Source organism: Strix aluco, chromosome 9 (assembly GCF_031877795.1).
Source record: "Strix aluco isolate bStrAlu1 chromosome 9, bStrAlu1.hap1, whole genome shotgun sequence".
Lineage (NCBI taxonomy): Eukaryota > Metazoa > Chordata > Aves > Strigiformes > Strigidae > Strix > Strix aluco.
Genome location: NC_133939.1, coordinates 12096156 through 12117570, shown reverse-complemented (window position 1 = coordinate 12117570; position 21415 = coordinate 12096156). Strand labels below are relative to the sequence as shown.

General features: G+C 41.9%; 1 protein-coding gene across 8 annotated transcripts in view; it reads left to right on the top strand.

Annotated features, from left to right (window-relative positions):
• The window catches only part of DOCK10 (dedicator of cytokinesis 10), a 164797-nt gene that overhangs the window by 15945 nt on the left and 127437 nt on the right, over positions 1-21415 (top strand). For 6 of the 8 annotated variants that reach the window (XM_074833706.1, XM_074833708.1, XM_074833705.1 and 3 more), the window contains exon 1: positions 12312-12494. The exons of the other annotated variants lie outside the window; for them this stretch is intronic. In XM_074833706.1, coding sequence (XP_074689807.1) covers positions 12330-12494 — 165 coding nt within the window. In that variant the 5' untranslated portion in view covers positions 12312-12329. Of the gene's footprint in view, positions 1-12311; positions 12495-21415 lie in introns of those variants that run through there. 8 annotated transcript variants of the gene reach the window in all.

Here is a 21415-nt window from a genome sequence, read left to right as displayed (position 1 = left end):
TGTTACAGCTTAACTAATACAGACCAAACAACTTATAGTTGGGCTGGTTTTGCTAATTTTGTATTTAGTTGAATAAAGAGTCTTGTGGATGTGAATGTTAATTGATACCAGCAATGCAGGTTCATTAGTTTTGGGTTTTGTATGATTTTATTCTCTTCTGGAGTTCAAGTAAAAGAAAGGGAGTGAAACCCTGACAAGAGACATGAAATGAAAAACACATGTTGCACAGAAAAGCTGTCCAGGGGACAGAGCACCACAATGTTGCTCATTAGATGGTAAAATAGCTGTTACTCAGTTTGATACAGTAAGCACATTATTGTTCTGCGAAAAAAGCAAAGCAAGATCATTTCTAAAATGATACTTTTGTTTTGTTTTGCCTTTTGGGGTGCTTTTTCCTTTCCATGGTGATAAAGGCAAAACTGTGGTTTTCAGGCACTTCCTTAGGTAGAGCGTAAGAGGTAGCAGAGAAGCTGCTCCAGGCATATCCTTTCTGACAGGGCTGCAACATCCCACTGAGGACTGTTGGTCTGAGGGACCTTGTGGTTTTTTTGCGTGCAATATGGGTGGTCTCACTGCTCCATTATGCAGCTTGGGCTTTCTGGCTAGTGTAAAAGGAGGGAGGATATGAGCCTCCGTGAGGTTCTAGATCTAAGAAAGGAAAGGGTCTGGGGCTAATTAACCCCACCATTGTAATCAAGAGGATAACTTTTGTTGTATGATAGTAGCTGACACTACATAGCCACAGATCCCATTTCTGTGAAATGACTTGTGGAGGCTCATGTTTATGCCAGTAGGATTCTGTGCAGGTGGATTTCTGTATAGAAATTCATCATTTGCCCTGTGTGCTTTAGCCCCAGAAATGTCATGGTTAGGACACACATGATCAAACAAACGGCAAAAGGCTGCTTGGTTTGCTCCTCCTGGACCTATCAATATGGGGGTTGTTTTTGAGCAATATTTTATTTACAAAGAACCCAAGACCCTTCCTTAAAATTTATAGCCTGAAAAACTTTCAGAGTCCCGATTCTTAGCTGCTTTATTTTGGGAAAAACTGTCATTGGATTCTTGGCACTGATAAGAAAAAAAGGATCTGAAGCCACATTATTATACTGCTAGTGGAAGTAATCCATATTCTTCTTGTGGGATCTTTCCTGTCAGATAAAAGGATACATCTGCAGCCACTCTGTTTCAGGGAGCGGGGTGATGGGACATCAGCACCTGAGACAACACAGTTTTTGCTGGCCCCTGTATGTACAAATTTTATTTTGCATTTCCTTTCTTACTTTATCCACATTTTGTGCTTCATTTTCTCTTTTGCAGCTGTAGAAGCTTATGCTCGGAAATTGAATGAGATTGTTCCTTGCTCCTGGCTGAACTCTTTGCATATGGAGCCTTCCTCAAAGTGAAATTCCCTTGAAATAATAAGCAGGGATTATACAGCTGACTTAGAGTCAAAAGAAGCCTGATTGGGAGCCTCTTTTGCTCATTTCTGTTAGGCTGGAAACAGAGCCTTGTGCAAAGTGAAATTGTATGCCCTAAATGGCCCGTTTATAGCCCCTTGTTCTTGTCTTTGTGTTAGCCTTTGGCTTAAGTAGCTCTTCGGCTTTGGTTGTGTTTAGGGCTCTCCCAGACAGGGCACAAGCTCAGGCTCTGGTTTGCTAGGCTGAATAAGCTGTGTTCTTACACAGTTGTGGAATAAGTTTGGAAGGAAATTCTGGAGGCTGTCATGTCCAGTTCCCTGCTCAAAGCAAGTCCAACTAAATAAGGTTGCTCAGGCCCTTGTCCTGTCAAGTGTTGAGGTTCTCCAAGGATGGAGATCCCACAGTCTCTATGATGCCGTTCCAGTGTTTGACCACTCTCATGGTGAAAAACTTATTTTATTGTATTTAATTGGAATTTCCCTTGTCGCAAGTTCTGTTCATTGTGCCTTATCTCCTGCCAGCATATCTCCAAGAAGAGTCTGTCTTTTTTTATACCCTGCTGCTAGATAGGGTATAGACTGGCGAGATTTTCCATTGGCCTTCATTTCTTAAGGGTTGACAAACATTTTTCTCAGCATTTCCATATATGTTGTGTCCTCCAGCCTCAGTTTATCTTGGTGACCTTGCACAGGACTCGATCCAGTGTGTCAGTGGACTTGTACTGGGTATCTGGAACTGTACACATCAACCCAGATACTCTCTTCAATACATTCATTCCCTGATCATGTTAGCAGGTCTTTTCTGCTGACTGCGTTCTTCAAGGTGGCCAGACCTGTTCATGTATTCTCAGTGATGTCTCACCAGGGTATTCGTGTAATTGCTATTAAATATAGTAGTATAAGTACTTCCTTCACTAGAGATACCTTGCATTATATCCAGGACTACATTAAACTCTGCTCATGCTGGTGTCATATTGTTAGTTGATTATAATTTTGGCTGCTTCCAGCTCTTCCATCTTTATTTTTGGCTGCTGAACTCCCAGCTTGCAGTAGAAATTCTTATCTTCAAGGCATTTGATGTTTTGAGTTAAAAATTTATTAAATTAACCTGGTATGCTTTAGGCAGCTAAACTCCTGGCTCCCTGGGACATTCCACCATTCTTGTGAGGGAGTTTGGAAGAAGGGTTTCTTGGCTTGAAAATCCAAAAGCCTCCTGTGAACAGCACATGCAGAGCCAGGTGGGAATTGCTGCTGATCTCTATCACATGCATAGTCTGACTCAGATGCAGAAGGTGTTGGATACTACTTTTGTCCTGTCAATCTGGCTTCTGAGAGAGAAAGGAGAGAGAGAGAGGAAGAATACCAAAACTGGGAGGCAGGAGATGAGCCAGTTTAACCTCTCTGGCCTGACTTCATATGCAGGAAAAAGTGGGGTTTTTTTTCATTTTTTAATGCGTACAAATAAAAAATGTTCTTGGCATCCAGGTGCTTATTCTAAATGCTGACATACTACAGAATAGGTGGCTGTGCCAGTAAGCTGTGACCTAGGTGGAGATGCTGTCAAAGTTAACTGTCTCCGCATAAGATGCGGTGATGTGCTGGGCAAAAAAGTTATTGCAATCCCTGGTAGAGACTGACACTGCAGGTCTGCAGAGCTGGTGAAATTCTCTGTGTGTGTGGACTTCAGGATCCCAGTGAAGGAAATAGAGAAGAGCAGAGTCTTGTGTCCTTTCTTATCTCGCATGTGGCCGTTCCTGGACATGTGCCATGCAGGCAGTCACTGAGTGCCACAGTCCAGTTCTCCAAATATTTTTACCCTGTGTTCATTTGCAAGCAATGCAGTCCTGCTTCTCTGGTAAGGCTGTGTTTGTATGTGTCTTGTATAAGCAGTTAGAATTTGTATATGAAGCCTGATCCATTTATTTAGTATCTGATTCCACTCTTTCTTGATGGTAAACAGTTAATGTTTTTCTTTGTTAAACAATATGAGAAACATTAAAAGAAAGAATTCCTTTCTCATTTAAATTCCTACCTCAAATTTTAAGGCATGTGTGTTTTTTTCCTACTGAAGTGAGTTGTTTGAAAAGAAGCATATGAGTAGATAGGAGGAGACCAAGAGATACCTTTCCTTGCGAGCTCTCTTGTGAGCTGAAAAAGAGATAACATCTTTTCAAAGAGTTAGAGGCTGAAAGTGTTCTGGTTATGGAGCAGTTCTATTTTTTGTTATGTTTTTAGGTGGTTTGTAAGTAGAAAGATGTCATTGTCTTGGACTGGAGGCAAATTGGAATAAGAAACGCATTTTCTAACAAGATATCGCTGTCCTAAAATTCTGTTTTATTCCAGATTTGGGTGGCATCTTTCTGAAAGTAACTCTGGTCTCTCTGTATTTGTTCTTGCTTTGTATTTCTAGCCTGTATTTGAACAGAAGTACTCATTTTGAATTGCAGCAAGCTGTGGCTGTTACAGAAATAGAGACTAGGTTGCACATCCTGAAGATCACATGTCAGCAATACAGGTTTTTATGGCTCTTGTCCAAAGTTTGTTGATATCAGTGAGAGTTTTTGCAGTGTTTTGACAGGCTTTTGATCATATTTTAAAGGAGAAGGGGTAGTTTGTTAAACCACTGTGCTGTTCAACCCATATTCAGGCTGTTGAACATAGAGAACATTGCTGTACAAATGGCACCTCATCCGAACCCACAGTATTCTTAAAACCTCATTAGCGGCCAATGACTTCTCTTAGAGCCATGCAGTGTGTCATTGGGAGCAGGGGCTAAGGGATGTTCCCCCCTGGTCTTCAGAGTTGCTCATTTATCTTCCCAGTATTTCCGTAAGCAGCAGAGCTGGTGCCAGGGCAGCAAATGGAGAATGCATTTGCTCTTGTGTGGGAGCGGTGGCCTTCTGTGTAGCTGTGTGTATTTCATTCTTTAAAACTGACTTGTGAGACATTGAGACAAAAGTCTTTGGAGTTTTTGCATGGCATGGAAATCTTGGACCCTGACAAGGTAACAGACCAGTTGTACTCTGTTACAGCTGTAAGTCACAGAAAATATATGTTAGAGTGAAAATAGATGAGTGTGGTTTGGTGTTTTTTTTATTTTACTCTATGACAGCTTTTGTTTTCAGACACTCTCCCATTGGGTTTGTGAAACGGTAGTCTTCTGGAAGCAGGGCCAGCTGCTTGAGGGGTTGTGTGCAAGTTGAACGTGAATCTTTCTGAAAGAGGGTAATAATTTGCTGCCAGTTCTTTTTGGGAACCAATAGGGTAGTGCCTGTTTTTTCTGCTGTGCCTTATTTGTAAAATCTTTGCTTCAAAAGTTGAACCCAGCCTTAGTTGTAACTTCTGGTGAAAATTCTTCCCAGAGTTTATCTTAATACATGTTTTTATTTAATGCTGTGCCAGAGAAAGGATGAATTTTGGTAGCTCCAGCTAATTCTCCTCCAGTTTTATGGGATAATAAAATTTCTTTTTAGAAAACCAAACAAACAAACATTTGCTTTGTAAGTTAAGTAGTTATTTTTCCTGGTATGAAGTTAAATATTTATTTTTCCTGTTACATGTTTAAGGAAACCACAACAATGTTCTTAGCTGCTCTTTAGAATATTTAGTGCTTGATGCAGAAGCCACTGAAGTGCATTGAAATAAAGAGGTTTTCATCACTGCTTATAGACTACAATTCTCCCATTTAATCTAAGGCCCAAGAATAATCCCATTGATCTCACAGAGGCTGTAATTGTACAAAGCTACCTGTCAAAGTGAGAAATTACTTGAAAATCAGCAGAGTGCTTCACCCGAGTTGGAAATAAGAAAGTGGTGACTCTTTGCATGCAAGTTAAAGTTAAATTTATTTCACATTTTGTAAAAAGATAATATTCTGAGAAACCCTTTTAGGGGTTGAAGCTCCAGAGATGTGGGTTCTAGCCCAGCTTCTGTCATTAGCCTGTTGGAAATCCTTACTTCAGTCCTTTTTATCATTTTGTCTCCATTTCCTTATTTTTTAAATGGTTGCAATATGTTGATGCCATAAGTAAACTGCTGTGGGATCCAAGGGGGGAAACCTCTGTATTTTGGCCATGTACAGCGTGGTAGTAATTAAGAGTACTCCACACAACTTCTGTATAATACTTTTCACCAGACATCAACCTGAAAGGGAAAAGCAATACTGAGAAGAGAAAGGCAGCATTAGCATGTGCAGTCATGGCGAGCTGGTTTCTGTGGTTACCAGACTTCTCCCCCCCATGTCCATACATAGTAGTTTCAGCAGGTAAAGTTAAGAAACATCAGAGTTGTAAGAATGTCTTGCTGTATGAGCTCCCATGAGCTTCCCGGTTGTCCAGCAGCCCTGTGTCTGCTGTTGCGCAGCCTGTGCTGGGCTCCCCATTCGGGGTACGCATCCGCCTTTGAGCAGCCTGTGGTGCGGGTACCACGCTGCCACGGTTTGCACAAGGGTGCTCTTGGAGCAGACACAAGTGCTCATAGGCTGCTCTGTCTTTCTGTGCCACATGTAGCACTGTGCTGCATAGGCAGCCTTCAGGTGGTCACATCTTTGTTTTTAAAGGTAAGTCTGTGCATAACTGGTCATTCAGTTTAAACCATGTGATATTACAAAAGGTTAGATAGAAACAGCAATCCTAATCCTGCAGCCCTTCCTTTGGGCTGTCTCCCTAGCTATGGTGGACAACACCTGACTCGTTTTTAAAAGTTTTGGATAGTGCAGTTACTTTTTTTTTTTTGTAATGCAAAGAGATTTTATAAACACAGTCATTTAATCTATGTTACTTGGCATACCCAGCGAGGAGAGCCGTGTCTGGTGGTGAATTTGTCTTTCATGTGCTACTCCCTAGAGGGTGCCATACACTTACTTTCTGCAGTCCTGTTTGCTCTGTAGCCAGGTGACGTTGCAAGGGCTTTGTGGCAGTGCTGGGAAGGTATCTCCTGAACGTTGCAATAGAGTAAGCGTTGCTTGCTGCTGCAAGGTACAATGAAGAGAAATGAGGTGCTTGAAAGATTTAAGCCCCTCTCATATAGTTAAAATCATATGCTACTAATTGCAGAGTTTGCACTGGGTATAACAGTATAGTTAAGAATGGTCAAGGTAATATGGTCAAGGATAACTTCATGAGAAGGAAATACCGTTTCAAGATGAAAAGTCTGTGTGTCATTCAGGAGCTATACTGACCGGTTACTGCCGTAAATACCTGCTTTCCCAAATCACTAAGGAGCAGCTGGTGGAAACTAAAGAAATACAAAGCCTGTATACTTTTGACTGTTTTAGTCACCTTTGGCAAGACTGTTGGACCTACTCTGCTGTTTGAGACCTCAGTGTTTCTGCTCTTTAACTGTTTTAAAGCAATGTTTTGAAATACAGTGCATGAATGTTTTTAAATTACTAAGAGGGTATGTTACGAGTGGAAGGCATGGATGCTATTTATGGCTTTTAGCAACTGTGAGTGCATAAGCTTTCTTTGAAATAAGTGCATGATCACCACATATATTTTAAAGCCTTTTTATTTCTCAAAACGTATGATGGCAGTGGTTGAGCCTAGCACTGCACAGCCTCATGTAAGCCACTGGGCTGGATGTGAAAGCTTTGGGACATAACTGTGTTGGAAGAGAAGACAGGGCAGCTCCTGAAGGTGGATTCTGATAGTCCCCCAGACCTCCGCTGGCAACCTGGCAGCAGAGAACAGGAAGTGGTATTGGAAATGCTGCCTCTGTGGCAGTGAGAGATGCCACTGTAACATGTTATCCACCATTATTATGTTACAAGGACACAGTGATTACGAAAAGTGCACTGAAAGATCTGAGCTTATACTATTCCTCAGGTATAAAACATGCAAGGAAAGGAGGCACAATACTGAGGGGTTTCTGTTATCAAGCAGACTGCCATGAAGACTACCTCTTGGAGTACTTCACCTGTCTGATCCAGGCCTCGATGATGGTTCTTCAGGGGCTGGTTAGGGTTCCACTGTTTCGAAGTAGCAGAGCATGAAGAGAGACTTTCAAACTTGGGTACTTTCTTTTTTTTTCCTTCTGCTTTTCTTGCAAATGCCTCCAAGCCTTTATGAAAACAAATACTGTTGACAAGGACCTTTGATGTCTCTGAGGAAAATTCCCTTTGCTAAGATGTCTGTCAGCTCTTGTTTTAGAAGGGTGATGTGGGTGATAAATTATAAGGTGCTGAGACACAGTAGCTCATCAGAATGTGAGTGATCCTCATCTGCATCAAGGTAGAAACTGTAATTTTTTTGTTGTATCTTGCTTCAAATGCTTGCCTGCTACTTGTATAGGGCTAGACCTTAACAGAAGTTTTACTGTAATTGTGGGTCTTTGTGTGGAGCTGCAAGTGACAGCCACTGGCCATGTTGCTTATGTGTTGTTGGGAGCTGCTCATCATCTGTACCAGCATGATGTATGTGGAAGAGTAACTCAGTAGGATAGCCTTTAAAAACTGAAAGACTTGCTCTACTCTTCCTGAGAGAACAATTCATGCTTTAAAATAGTCAGGCTTGCAGGAGGGTCTGATTCCAGAAGTGCTAAGAGTGCTGTGCATGTCTGTGTGTACCAGAACATCACCTGGACTAGAACCATCCCAAGCTATCTCTGACTGACCTATGTGAGGTAAATAGCTCATCTGGCAATTTTTTGTGCTTTCTCTGATGGGGGATTTTCAGTGAATGGAGATTGTTTTGCCAGCTCATTAACCAGCCACTTTGAGTTTAGGTAGATGATCCTGTGAGTCTGCTTCAGAGTGCTAACAAGTTGCTTTCTGTGACAGTAGCTTTGTATAAACCCATTTTATACAAGCAAGTATCTTGCTCAGCTGGATACTCAGGCATCCTTTGGTAAGTTGTAATGGTGGCATCAGCCTTATCATCTGTAACAATTCTGTTCTTATTATTTGTACTGTTTTGCTGTCTTTAGTTCCTGTTAATGGCTTGGGGCTTTTGTGGGCCAGACTGAACAGACTGTTGTAAGCAGTTCCAGGGGTGTTCCTGTTTTTGTGGATGGCTCCTGCAGACACCTGTCATCTGCTGCTTTAGGATCGTCACACTTCAAGAGCTTCTGCGTAATGTCTCGGTCCATGTCATGCAAACACACATTGGAGAGGAGGGCTTGTTTCCTGGAGAATAAAAAAAAACCCCAAACAAACAGAATGGTGCATGCCATCTTGACAGCTGAGCAGGTGTGGGCAAAGGGTTCTTCTAACCTGCAGCTGTCCTCCTTGCCTGAGGAGAATGCAGCCTCCTCTGGGGTTGGAAGGAAGGGTCAGCATTTCATTTGGAAAGTCATTGTCTCACTAAAGGATCTCCTCCAAGAGCTGCTTTTCTATCTTCCTGTTTAAAGCCCTCAGCTGAAGACCAGCATACCAATAGGCTATATCCTGTTTATTCAGATGACATGAATTCAAATGACACAAAGAGAAAGAAAAATTAATGGAATAAAGAAAGCAAGCTGTGGGAAGGAAACCAACTTTTAATGTGGTGTGCTAAAGAAGTATGAAATAGGAGTGTTAGAAAATGTTTGGTAGCATCTTTAGAAAGTCTTGCAGCCTGCAGAAACAGAAATGCAGGAATATTGTGGAAGAGAAATAACCAAGTGCTTGGAAGATGAACAGTTCACTCTCTGCGGCAGACCTCCTGCCAGAGACAGTTTACCTCTTCAGGCCCTGGTTGAGCATTTGCAGAGCTGGCATCTCTTTCATGTGAAAGCTGAGGCTGGATGATGGATAGCTGTTAGCTCAAGGATCCAGATGCCTTTGAACTCTGCTTTCTTATCGCAGATTTTATAAGACATGGCAAGCGTGACCCACTTCTGTTCTTGCACAGCTTTGCTGCACAGACCCAGCCCTTGAAGTTGCCAAGGACTGGGTCACTGAAGTCATCTGGGTTAAAACAACTGTCTTGCCTCTCCAAATTTTCTATTTTTTTTTTTCATTGAGGGTACCTTTTATGGTCTGCTTCCCGGCCTGTTCTTGTAAACCGTCATGCTGGTGTTACATGGCTACTTAGCATAGCTGAAACGAGTGGTGGATAAATGGATTGAGAGTGGGCAGCAGATTGTTCATATTCCTTAGCCCAGTGTTGTTGCCCAAGTCTTTGTGATGGGGCATTAAGGAGTTGCTTGCACAAAGGAGTATTTTGCTTCTCAGGGGGTTTCACTGGATTCAGCTTCTGGATTAAAGTGCCAGTTAACACAAAACAGTGCTTTATGCTTCACTGTAAGAGTAACTAACACTGTTGGTAATTGGTGTATAAGCATAATGTATGCTAATGAGATCCCTACATTTGAAAAACAAAGCTGTGATACTGTGTGTGTGTCCAGGCATTTTTAATGGACTGAGAGGTTTCCTTTCCAATGATAGTTCATGCTTCTGTGAGGTTTCCTTAAAACAGAAGGGGTTTTTTAGCTCTTCAGTGCTTTCTTTTCCCCTGTGCATTAGCAGTTTTTTCAGTTCTTGAATTTTGATCAAGACCTGGAGAGACTACTTTTAGCTGGCTTTGGCTTGTTAGTCTTTGGACTTGTGAACTTGTTTTTGTCATTTTTCTCTCCTAAGAGATGAAATGCCAAGATTATGTCATTCCTACTTGTATCTAATAATAGCTTAATCCACAAATAATTGTAATGAAGTCACTTGAGCCACTGGCAGAGAATAGTTTGATCCAGAGACCACTGAAATGAATGGGATTCTTCACTGAGAGTGAAGCGCAGCTTTGGGTCAAGCCCTAGGGTGCTATTCCATGTATGCATGCACACACGCATGTGTGCGACAGTGTTGGGCTGTGCTATGGAAACCAAATTTCATAAAAATCCCTACCAGCTCTCCCAGCTGAACACTGGTGAGTAAAAGAAGATGCCAGCCAGATAGAGGATGCGTTAGCAGCCCCCAAGGTAGCAGAGCAGTTGCCATAACAGCCAACAGCAGACATTACACAGGCCTGTAGTGCTGCTGCTGGAATTAGAGTGAGAATGTAGGTCTCACAGCTGCCAAGTGCATCTTTTGTGCGGCCAAGGCGTCAGTCGCAGTTCTGGACTAGGCAGGGAACTGATGAAAATGTAAACAATAGCAGCAACAGCCGTCAGGGTTGCTGATTTGGTGCAAAGATTACTCAGCTGTGCCACTGTGCTCTTGTAATCGCATTAGAAAAGTCAAACTAATAAGCATGATATGAGGCCCCCTCTGCAGGGTATGCTGGTGGATAGGCAGGCACATCACATAAGCGTGTGAAGTCTGTGCCCAGTGACATCCAAGGGAGAAGAGCCGGGTAGGTGCATTGGCAGAGCTGTGGGTGAGCTTGTGCAGTGCCTGCAGTGCTGCTGCTTTCCATCTGCACTCAGAGCAACTTATTCTAAAGAAACGAAAGTCAAGAAATAATGGCAATGAGTTTGTTGCTTTTAAAGGACAAATTTAAAGGATTTAGCTTTTCTGGCAAACGCTTTAATTAAAATGATGATGTCTTTTTCCAGATCGCTAAGCAATTAAACCCTAATCAAGCCCAGAAGAAAGTATTTCCGCGGAATGTTTTCAGTGCAATTCCTGATTGAGATTGTGAGGAGGAGTATTATTTACAAAGATCTCATTAACAGACATTAGAATGTTGCTTATGCCCCCATGGGAATTGATGACAGAACTCATGGCCTTCGTTAGAAATCAAAGCCTTTTGATGCAAGGTAAATATGGTTTTGGGTGCACATATAATAAAGTTATACATATTAGCTTAAAAGCAGCTTCTCTGGAAACCATATTGGAAATTATTAGTTTTCCTAATGTGTAAGAGAAATCCATTTTCTGTAGGTATTTTTAGTGGTAACTTCCTCCCAAGTGCTATTACCTTACACTTTCTACCATTAGCACTTGCTGTGTTTCCAGGTCAGTCACGTGATTGCTAAGCATCCCTGCCTGCTTTCTCAATGACTGGTCATGCAGCAGCCAGAAAGGCGAGTTGTTACTGCTGACTGCCGGCAGCTGCTTCTCCCTGCCTGCATCCCGATGGATAAAACACTAAAACACCTTCCTCTTGCCCTTCTTGGAAGGTCATCGATGTTTGGTTCAGACCCTGTCCGCCCAGACCCTTCCCAACACAAGCCTCCTATGTAGATGTAAAAATGTATTACTCTTCAGAAGGCACGCATGTGTGGGAACACACAACTACACTATTGAAAGGCGATTCAGAGCTGCACACTGCTGTTTCTCATTGAGCCACGGCTATTTTAGCATGAGCTGGATGAAGCAGTCCAGATTTCTGCATTTTTTTTTTTACCACTTGTTACATTTACAACTCAAATGAGCTTGCTGTGCTTCAGCAAATTGCAAGAAGTGAAAAGATTACAGCCCAAATCCCTCAGTGAGCTTAAATGTCTTTTTTTTTTTTTTTTTTGTGGCAAAACACCCTGAGGCAAAGTATTTTAAAAACAGCAGTGCTGATAATGAGAGCTAATAACTTTCCAGATGTTTGTTGTTTTGCTACATATTATTGTTTTAAAAAGGTATTTAAACTAATCCTGCCAGTTGTTGTGGATGCCTCTGTGTGTGTTTGTGTTTAATGAACAGCTGGCTCTTTTGAACTAGGAATTTTAATACTTTCAGTTCCATGAAACTGGAAGCAGAGGAGGCGGCTGATTGTACAAGAGGGGGAGCACATTTTCTCATGTGAATTCAGAAGCAGAGAGGGAGGGAGAGAGAAAAAAGCATCGTAATATTGCGTGTGTTTCAGTTTCAGCGGATCAAATCTTTCCTCTATCTGCATCCAAGCTATTTGGTTGTGATCAGATGATCAGAGCTCAAGGAAGCGATTGGAGAGCGAGCTGGCTGCAGCTGCACTGTAGGCTGTTTTCAGGCACAAGGAGCCACTGTTTTTCAAACATAGCATAAACATAGAAGTTATTTTGTAGGCTTCAGGATGCAGATATGGGTTGTGCTGCCAGCATTGTTCTGCTCCAAGCCTTTCGTTCTGTGGTACAGAGGAACTGTCCACATATCTGCAGGCGACGACGACGAGAGGAGTTGTCACATGAAATTCTGCCGCTGGATAGCGATGATGAAATAAGCAGACCCAGGACTCTCATCATAATGGTACAGTATACTTTAATCAGCAGAGAGAGGCAACAGAATTATTATTACAGATGTTAAGTGATTATTTTTTTCCTTTAACTTTGTATTTGTAGAGAAAGAGCATTGACAGGCTATTTGTCCCTGTAGGTTAGTTTGCTGGTAGATTTGCTGTCTCTGTCACACAGAGCTGAAATGTTACTTTATAGGTGAAGCAGTGAGCTACACATAAGCTCTATATAAAGTAAATGTTCTGTTATTTAATTGTGGGTGGGTTTTGTTGCGATTTGCAAGAGAGGCAGCACTGGAGCCAGTAGTGTGGTTATGTTTTATTTCAGACTTGGAATTCCAAACAGCAGACAGCTTAGGAAATGTTTACTAAGCCTGTTCATCATAAAAACAAAAACAAACCCAAAAGCCAAACAAAACAAAACAAAGACCCTTTACTTTCACCCAGGATGCAGTCTGAACTTATATTGAGTTATATGCAAATAAACTCCCATATATCTTTGCTGCAAACTGTTTGCAGCAGTAAAATCTTTGCTGGATCACCGCTTTCCGGTTTAGTGAGTTGCCTCCGTTTTTTAATCAAGGGGGGCTTGAAAGGCTCTCGGTCTTTGAGGGTCACTTTCTTTCTGAATTGAATTGGATTATTTTCATTTTGTCATGGGAATATAATAAGCACTATGGGTTTATTAGGAGTAAGTGACAGCATTGTTTCTCATTATAAATCACTGTTTCAGAATGAGAAATACCCTTACTGCTTAGTTACTGCCCTTCCTTGCCAAATACATGTATGGTGAGTAATTCCAGAACCCTGGAGTAGTTTGGGTCTGAGGTGGCAATGATTTAGTCCTGTGTGGCTCTCACTTGATAAAAATATTACCAAGACACTGCAAATAGTATTTTTGCCTGTTTGTCAGGGCACTCGTATATCATTTGAGTGGTAGAGATTGGGTTTTTTTATATAAAGTATGTTATGGTAAGGTCCAAAGTGCATCCCCTGATACCCCACTGTATCACAAGGGCAGTAACTTAGTTGTAAGTGGGTAATGGCAACATTAGAGAATTTAATAGCTGTCATGAGATCCTAGCAGTGGTTTGAATAGAGCATTGCTGCCCATAGAGAGGTGTGTGGTGCAGTCATGGCAACTATAGTAGCTAGGACCCAAACCAAGTGGTACTTTATGTATCAGCTGAGGGCATTATCCAGTGCATGGGGGAAGCTAATGGTGGTAAGGAGGAAGGGGATGAATTTCATCATCCTGAAGCTGATGTTTAAACTTCTTTTGCTTTAAAACCCATTGTCTGTGAAACAAACTTTTTTTTCCCCCCCTTTTTTCTGCTTAATGGTTAAATAAATTACCTTAACAGCATTTAAACAAATAAGTGTCTCCTTCCTGGTAGTAATTTCAAGCATAATGAAGTGAGAAGGGTCTAGAAGAAATTGCAGCGTGTCCGAGCATGGATCATCTATGCAACGTGCTTCAGTCCCTGGAAGAAAAGGGTAGTCTTGGGTGTCGTGGCAGCAAACAATGTACCAACCTCCACATACCCAGATGCAGTTATCAGCAGGTTGAGTTGCAGTTCTTTGTGAGGTAAATCCTGGGAGAGTGGGGCACTGAGAGCTACAGCAAAGGTCCCTGGGCTTTCAGAGAAGTGAGGCTTTACCGCAGCATGGAGGGAACTGTGGAAGCTGTCCACCACCCTGCTGAGCTGGGGATACTCAAAGGAGAGGCACAGATGTGGGCTTTTGGGGTTCCCCTCCTGGTCTCTAACACATTCACCCATCATAGTGATGGGGCCTTTGTTTTCTACAGTAACTGTTAATACACTGGTGTTTTTCCTGTCAAAAGGCTGCCCTTCCACAGGAGATTTGTGGGATCATTTTCTCCCCCTGGTCCCTTTGAGAAGAGGAGGATGAGTGGTTCAGCCCTATCATGAGGCTGGTGTAGGTGCAGGCAGATGCTTCTGAGGAAAGCTGTTGGGCAGGGGATGACTCAGGAAAATGGTCTTCCCTCGCACATCTCTCTCTTCTGGGTGTGTATTATTACTGTGACTTTTCGTTTAGAAGCAGTTAATTACGTAACTATCTAAAATAATGTGCCATTGAGCTTTGCAGTTAGGCTTAGTAATGATGTGGAGACCTGGCGAGTTGAGAAGAAAGCGCTGCTTCAGAGACTTCTGCAGGAGACATGGATGGTCCTGTTTCCACCAGAATTCATGTTATTTGAAATAGCAGCATGGTAAAGAGGGCTGGAGGCTACTGAACCTTCGTAAAACATGTGGTATGGTCCTAACAGATTGTTTTTTGCCTTTGGTCTGTTGTGGATCATTGAAGTTTATGTCTGGATAATACAGTGGAGACAACTATGTAGACAAGCAAAAGAGTGTTTAGTTCACAATGTCATTATGCACATTGTGCGGATGCCAGGAGCGAAACTGATTCCAGCAAGATTACTGAGTTTTCATGTCTGAGGGCAGTGAGTGATAGGGGTGCCCAGAGAAGAGAGGCCAGGAAATCTCAAAATGCAGAATACCCGAAATACACTGATGTGCCTGGGTGTGATTGCTAGAGGCTATGGGCTTCTGTCAGCTGATGATCTGGCATTTTATCTTTTCATGCCTTCAGATGAAATGGTCCTCCTCTTTGTAGCCTGTGTGCCACTGGCTATATGCTCCCTACTGAGAGTGTTAGTATTGGGTACTGATTTCAAGAGATAAACTATGCCTTCTTTTTGAATGGCTTTTTTAAGTCTCTTGCAAGTTTGCCTGTCCCATTTGAAGCAAAAATAAAATCTCAATGTTGCCTTGATAAGGAAAGCAGTTCTGAGGCAGAGAGAACAGCAGTCTACCCTAAAATACTTCAAGTAAGTATACAGCTCTATAGATGTGCCCCATTTTCCTTTGTTAATCCCTGAAGAGAAACATCCTTGTATGATATTCTTCTAGGAATTGTGTCTTTGCCAGTGGCGCCCCAAGCAGGAGATGCTGTGGGTGCACTCCACAAGAAAAAAAAAGGGAGAAGGCCCAGGTACAGCCGCCAGCTATTGCTTAATGCCACCTACTAATCACTGTATGAAACCTTTAGGCATCACAGCAGGTATTTCTAGCATTCTAGTCCTTGCAGAAAGTGAAGACTGATGTCTTTATTCACATAAATCTTCTTCCTCTTCAGTTTCTTAGTTGAGAAATCTGGTTTTATCTTTGAGCAAGACAGATTAATAATAAGTTTAAGATCTTGGCTGGATCCATAGAGCAGGGAGAGATGTCAGAAAGACAAAACTGGAAATTCTTTGTCAGTGACTATTGTGTGGCATTTTCTCTTGGGCACAATGCTGGGAGTTGCCAGAGATATACAAAATAAGTATCCAAACAACTTCTAACTAGATGTACAAGTTGAATCAAGGTGTTCAGTGACTCTGCATTTAATAGACCATCTTACTGGGTTTTGTACCTTTAAGAATATGTCTGTAAGAGCTGGTTTTCAAAATAAGTCCATGACATGGTAAGGTTTGAGATATACTAAAAACCTACATAGAGTGAATGCAAATACTGTACGTGCTGTTTCTTCAAGAAAATGGAGAAGAGGAAGAAGCCAGAAGGAAGAAAATTTGGTACATGGGGTTATGTGGAACTGTTTGGTGTCTGAAGAGGGGGCATTTAGGATGATGCTTTGCATTTGGAACTTGTGACTTGAAAAAACATTTATCTAATAGGTCATCCTTTGTTGTTTCATGTGATTTATTATGAACTGTGGCAGCTGAGATTTGTGTGGAAGATAAGAGCAAAGCATGGTATTTGAAGATATCATCCTCCTGTCCATAGCCCCTCCTCCCCTTGGTAGCCAGCTACACAAAAATGCCATAACTTGAACTGACGTGTTAACTTGAACACAGCAACAGCAAGGTGACAACACCACTCTCTTTATTCAGTTTTTAATCTCCGAAAAGAGACAGCTTGCAGATATTTTATCTACTCTTTCCAGTTACAGAAGTAAGAGAACCTCCCTGGTTGTATGGGTGCAGGATGGCTGCTCTTCTCTGGCGTACAGGTGGGGCTGGGGCGCTGCTTCTTAGTTTGTAAACAGAATTTTAGTCTTCTAAAAGCAGTAGAAACAACAAAAGCATGTCTTTGAGAATTTTTCCTCATCTAATACTAAGTTTACCACCAGAATAGTGTTTCTTAAGTTTTGTTGCATGATCTGTGTTTTGCTTCTAGTTTAAATAATTCAGAGCGCTCATTTCCTCATTTGTATGCATTTACCTACTGAAAATTTGCACCATGTGCATACTAAGTGCCATCAATAGATGGCAACTCTTAAGAATTTCAAGATCTCTGACTCATGACTTACTGGTTTTGAAGCTAAGAATGTGTGTGTGTATGCCCAAATGGGGAGGACTTGCAGAGGGTTTTTAGAGGTCAGCATGAGGCTCAGCTCTGGAAAGAGAAGGGTGTTCTCTTCCTCCAATGTCCTGGACAAGGGGTTGTCTTTGGAAAGCCAGACTATCCAGGGCTCTGAAGTTCAGAAGAAATATTCAAAATATTCATATCTTTTAGCCTAAGTTAGAAGCTTCAATGTGTAAAACACTTTTAAGCAACAATAAACATATGTAGCTTTATGTGACCTTGATCAACTTCCACTTTGGCACTTGACCTCAGTAGGAACAGAAACAGGCCTATGTTTGAATAAATGAGTAACATTAGAGTGTAACAAGGAAAAATAGTAAGTGATGCACAAAATGCATTTCTACTTCAGAGCCATTTTTATAACTGTTTTTGTTTAAGTTTGTGACTTCTTTCTTGTGCCTAATGCTCAATGGCCTGCTGGTAACTGCAGAGTGATTGCCAGCCTCTTCCCTTTGGTGGCTGTGCTCCAGGGGGGACAGCAGGGCTCGGCACCGTCATCAGCAGAGCAGCGCAGGAGGGATGGTGTCTGTTTCTCCAGAGCAGTGTTTGTTCTTCTGTGCTGAAAGACATTTGTTTGAGGTTTGGCTTTTACCAGTTTAGGCAGCAGCTATAGCTTTGGGTATAGTTTCTTAAGTACAGAGGAGAACAAGCCCAAGATGTGGATCTGTTTTCATACTTCAGAGTATTGCAGTAACATTTAAAGTATGCATATGGTTGAAAAAGAGATGGTGTTAAAACCAGCCTTTTTCCACTGAGCAAATCTTCTCCATCTGACTTTAGTATTCTGAGCAACAACATTTTATATTGCTTTCACTTCTTATTAGTCTTGTAGCAATGTGTGTAGTATGACAGTATGTGGAATGAAACTATTACAAATCTGTTAACCAAATTCCTATGACAGCTTATGAAGAGTGTGGACTCAAAACAATAAAGTGATGAAAACATCCTCCTACATAAGAGGAATTTATTATATTTTTTAAAAAGAAAAACAAGCTATTTATTAATGAGCAATCATACCTGAAAGAGTAGGGTATAAATTAAAGGGGCACAGAAAAGTCTCTGTAAGTAGCAGTCCTTGGGAGTGCTTTGGGAAGGCTTTGTGGTTTTATGCATTTGACAAAAATTACAATTTAAGACGCATGTTCAAAATTCTTCTTGGGAGAAAAGAAAATTGACCTATAGAAAGGCAAAGTAACTTGATTAAAGCCAAGAAGGCAAAGAGAGAAACAAACACCAGAAAGAACCCAAAACAACCCACTTCAGGTTTTTCAGGCTTTGGCCATCTGCAGCCACACTGCTCTGTGTAATAAGCACATTTATAAACAAATCTATGCATGCACATGCTTGATGTGTCGCAGTTTTGTCTGCGATGCTCTGTCTGCAGTTCTGCTTAGCTCTAGCTTTGATGGGCTGTGGCAAATGCCAGATTTTCATGTTTCCCCTGATAGTTTTGCTCTTTTTTTTTTTTTTTTTTGTCCAAGCATTACAATCCTACAGAGGAAGGTAGGAGAGTTAAGAAAAAAAAAAATCTCAGTGATCTGACTGGTCTGGGATTTTGTAATTGGGTGAGCTATGGTTGTAGGAACCTTAAGCTATTTACATGCTGTGGTGTCCTCATACACCAAATCAGCCATGAATGCAGATCTTCCATTTATGTTTGTCTGCTTTCCTGTGTTTATCACAGGATACTTGATTAAATTATAAGGAAAATACTTGAATAAATTATAAGGAAAAGATAAACTCTGGGTAATAATAAAGAGATTAACATAGATTTAAATGCCAAGTGCTAGGCACAGGATGAACCGTCTAAAATAACCACAATAATATCTTTGAAGTTCTGGGGACTTCAAGAAAATGCTTTGAAATGTATTTCTTGTTTGGAAATGTAGAATTTAGTAGAGGTATTTTGTTTCAGGCTGTCAGTGTTGGACAGAAATATGAAACTTTTTTATATATATATGTGTGTGTGTATGTATTTGTGATCAACAGCCTCTAGGTCTGTTTTCAGAGACATTCTCTGTTTTTCATCTGTATCCTGGGCTGTGCAAGTAGTTCCAGATTCATAACTCAGTTCAAATAATCTGGTCTTTTGCCTCCCACAATGAAGTTTTGGTAATGGGATGCATAACTGCTCCTGGCCCTGTACTTCCCAGGCTGTATGGGTGGGTTAGGCTGACAGTACCTACAGCGATGACTGGAAGCAGTGCCAGTGCCTGCTGCTGTAGCTTGGCTGAGAAGCGGTGCTGTCCCATGCTGCTCAAGTTCCGTTGCAGGAGCACGTCTCCATTAGCGGCGTCGCCATCCATAGCTCACAGGAGATGGGTTGGGGCAGCACAGGCAGTACGTATGAGCTAGAAGGATGCAGAAATCCACCTGTGAAGCTTTGTGCACAGCCCCAGCACAGCTCAGGTGTTTGCACTGCGTTACCAGCGAGTGTGGGCCTGCAGGCATCCGCAGCCAGTGCCCCAGCCTGCGCCACGCAGGACAGCCGGAGAGCTTCCACCTGGGAGGGTGAGCAGCAGCCTGCTGGCAGCAGCGCTTGTCATCTTAACGTGTTTCGCTGTCCTTGGCCCAGGCTCTGGAAGACTGGTTCTCTTCTACCGAGCATGGTGAGCTGCAGCTGGTTCAAGAAGTGTGCAAAGGAATAGTAAATTAAACTCATGCTTTCAGAAAACGGCATCAGTGCCAGTCCTCAACCCTTGCCTCTCACTGGCATTAACTCACTGCTGGCTGCACGCTGATAGCCAGGCTGAGCTTTATTTTTTGTGCTGTTGTAGGCACAGAATCCTCCTAGTAGAGCGGATCTGGATTTAAATGCATATAGCTGAGTCCAGAGTCCATTTCAGGCCTTTGGCTACAAACATAGGGATATTGATTTAGCTTGGAAACAACAATGCCCTGTAAGAGGTATACTGAGTGGGGAGGGGAGCCATAAAGAAACTGGGGCCCTCAGAGAACACCAGCCAGCTGAAAAGTACTGCCAAAGTAAAAGCTGCTAGGAGAGGCAAAGGCGGGGAGGGAGATCTGTTGAAGAAAAGTCAGAGAGTAAGAGAGGAAGAGTTCAGTGATGAGAGAGAAGCCAAGGGGAAAATGCCATTTCTTCTCATCTGAAACTAATTACACACACTGCTGTTAAACTTTTAATTAAGATTTGATTTTTGAGGGCAAGCCACCACTGCTCTATGTTGACACATCAGGATATTCAGATGCTTCTTTTTCCTCCCTCCCTGTTCTTTTCAAAAGCTTTGGTATAAGTATACTCTTCCTACTGATATTAATCCCTTTTCCCCTGCCCTTCTTCCACCCCTTCTTTCCCAAAGTGGAAAACCATCTTCTGCTTTGACTTCAGGATAAATGCAATCCATTCCTTTTCTGGGTGGATTGGAAATCTGAATGGAGTGTGACAAAACTGTTCATGGTATTTCTCACTTTCATGAAGTTTCTTCTTTACAACAATAATCTTAATATACTTGGTCTAAACCCAGTTTAAATAAATCAGAATTCCAGTTCAGCATATTTCAGACAAAAGCCTTACGCAATTTCATTGCTCATGAGAGACAGAGATATATCTCTGAGCTGTTATCACCATGCTTCATACTCTTCCATCTATTAGAATAATTTGGTTTTCGTGCATGTGGAAAATTTTTGTTGCTCCATATCCTCTCCAGCAACCTCTGGTCAGCAGACTTGGGGTAACATGGCACGGTGCAAGAGGAGTCATTTTACTTAATAACAGCTGCTGAACCATTCCACCATCCACTGAAGCAGAAAGATAAATTGAGGAGTAGATACTGTGAATATATCTACAGTGGAAACTGAAGTGTGCTTACTGTGTGCTGCAAAACGTAGCATGGCTAGCATTGGTGATCTTAGCTTTTTCTGTGCATCCCTGGGGGGTTGCCACCTGATTTCTAAAAACTTCTAGATTACATTTCCTGAATCATGCAAGCTTTTGATGAAAGGCCTCATGACTTCAAGACTATTAGATGACTACAACAAAGGTGTGGGTGAATACAGACTAGTTCCAGGCTGTGATACCTCCTGTAGTTTAAGAGGAACTGGACAAACACAGGCAAATGGTTATGTTCCCTTAACCAAAGAAAGGTTAGTAAAGGCAAAACATAGGATTTCATTTCAAAGGCTAAGCAGCGTTTCAGCATATTTGAGCCTGTCAGCTAGTACTAACTGGCAGCTCTACTTTTCTGAGTGAAACAAGAAGTGAATTTTCTGCCAGAGAGAACACTCAAGTAACTGAACTCTTGTTCACTGCAATACTGTTTCAGGAATACAGAAACAGGCACAGTGTCTTCAGAGTGTTTGAAGCTAAGGAAGATGGAAGAAGATAGAGTGTCTAGGAGATACATGAACAGTTCCTGGTCTTTTAGCTTTTGAATCCCTTCCTAGAATAAAGCAGCCTTCCAGCCTGAATTAGTGATTGGAGTGATGAATGCCATGGTGGAGAAAGGTTTAGGATTCAGCACCAAAAAGCATGTCGCATGAATACTTCAGGATGTTTTGGGTGGCAAGGGTCTGAC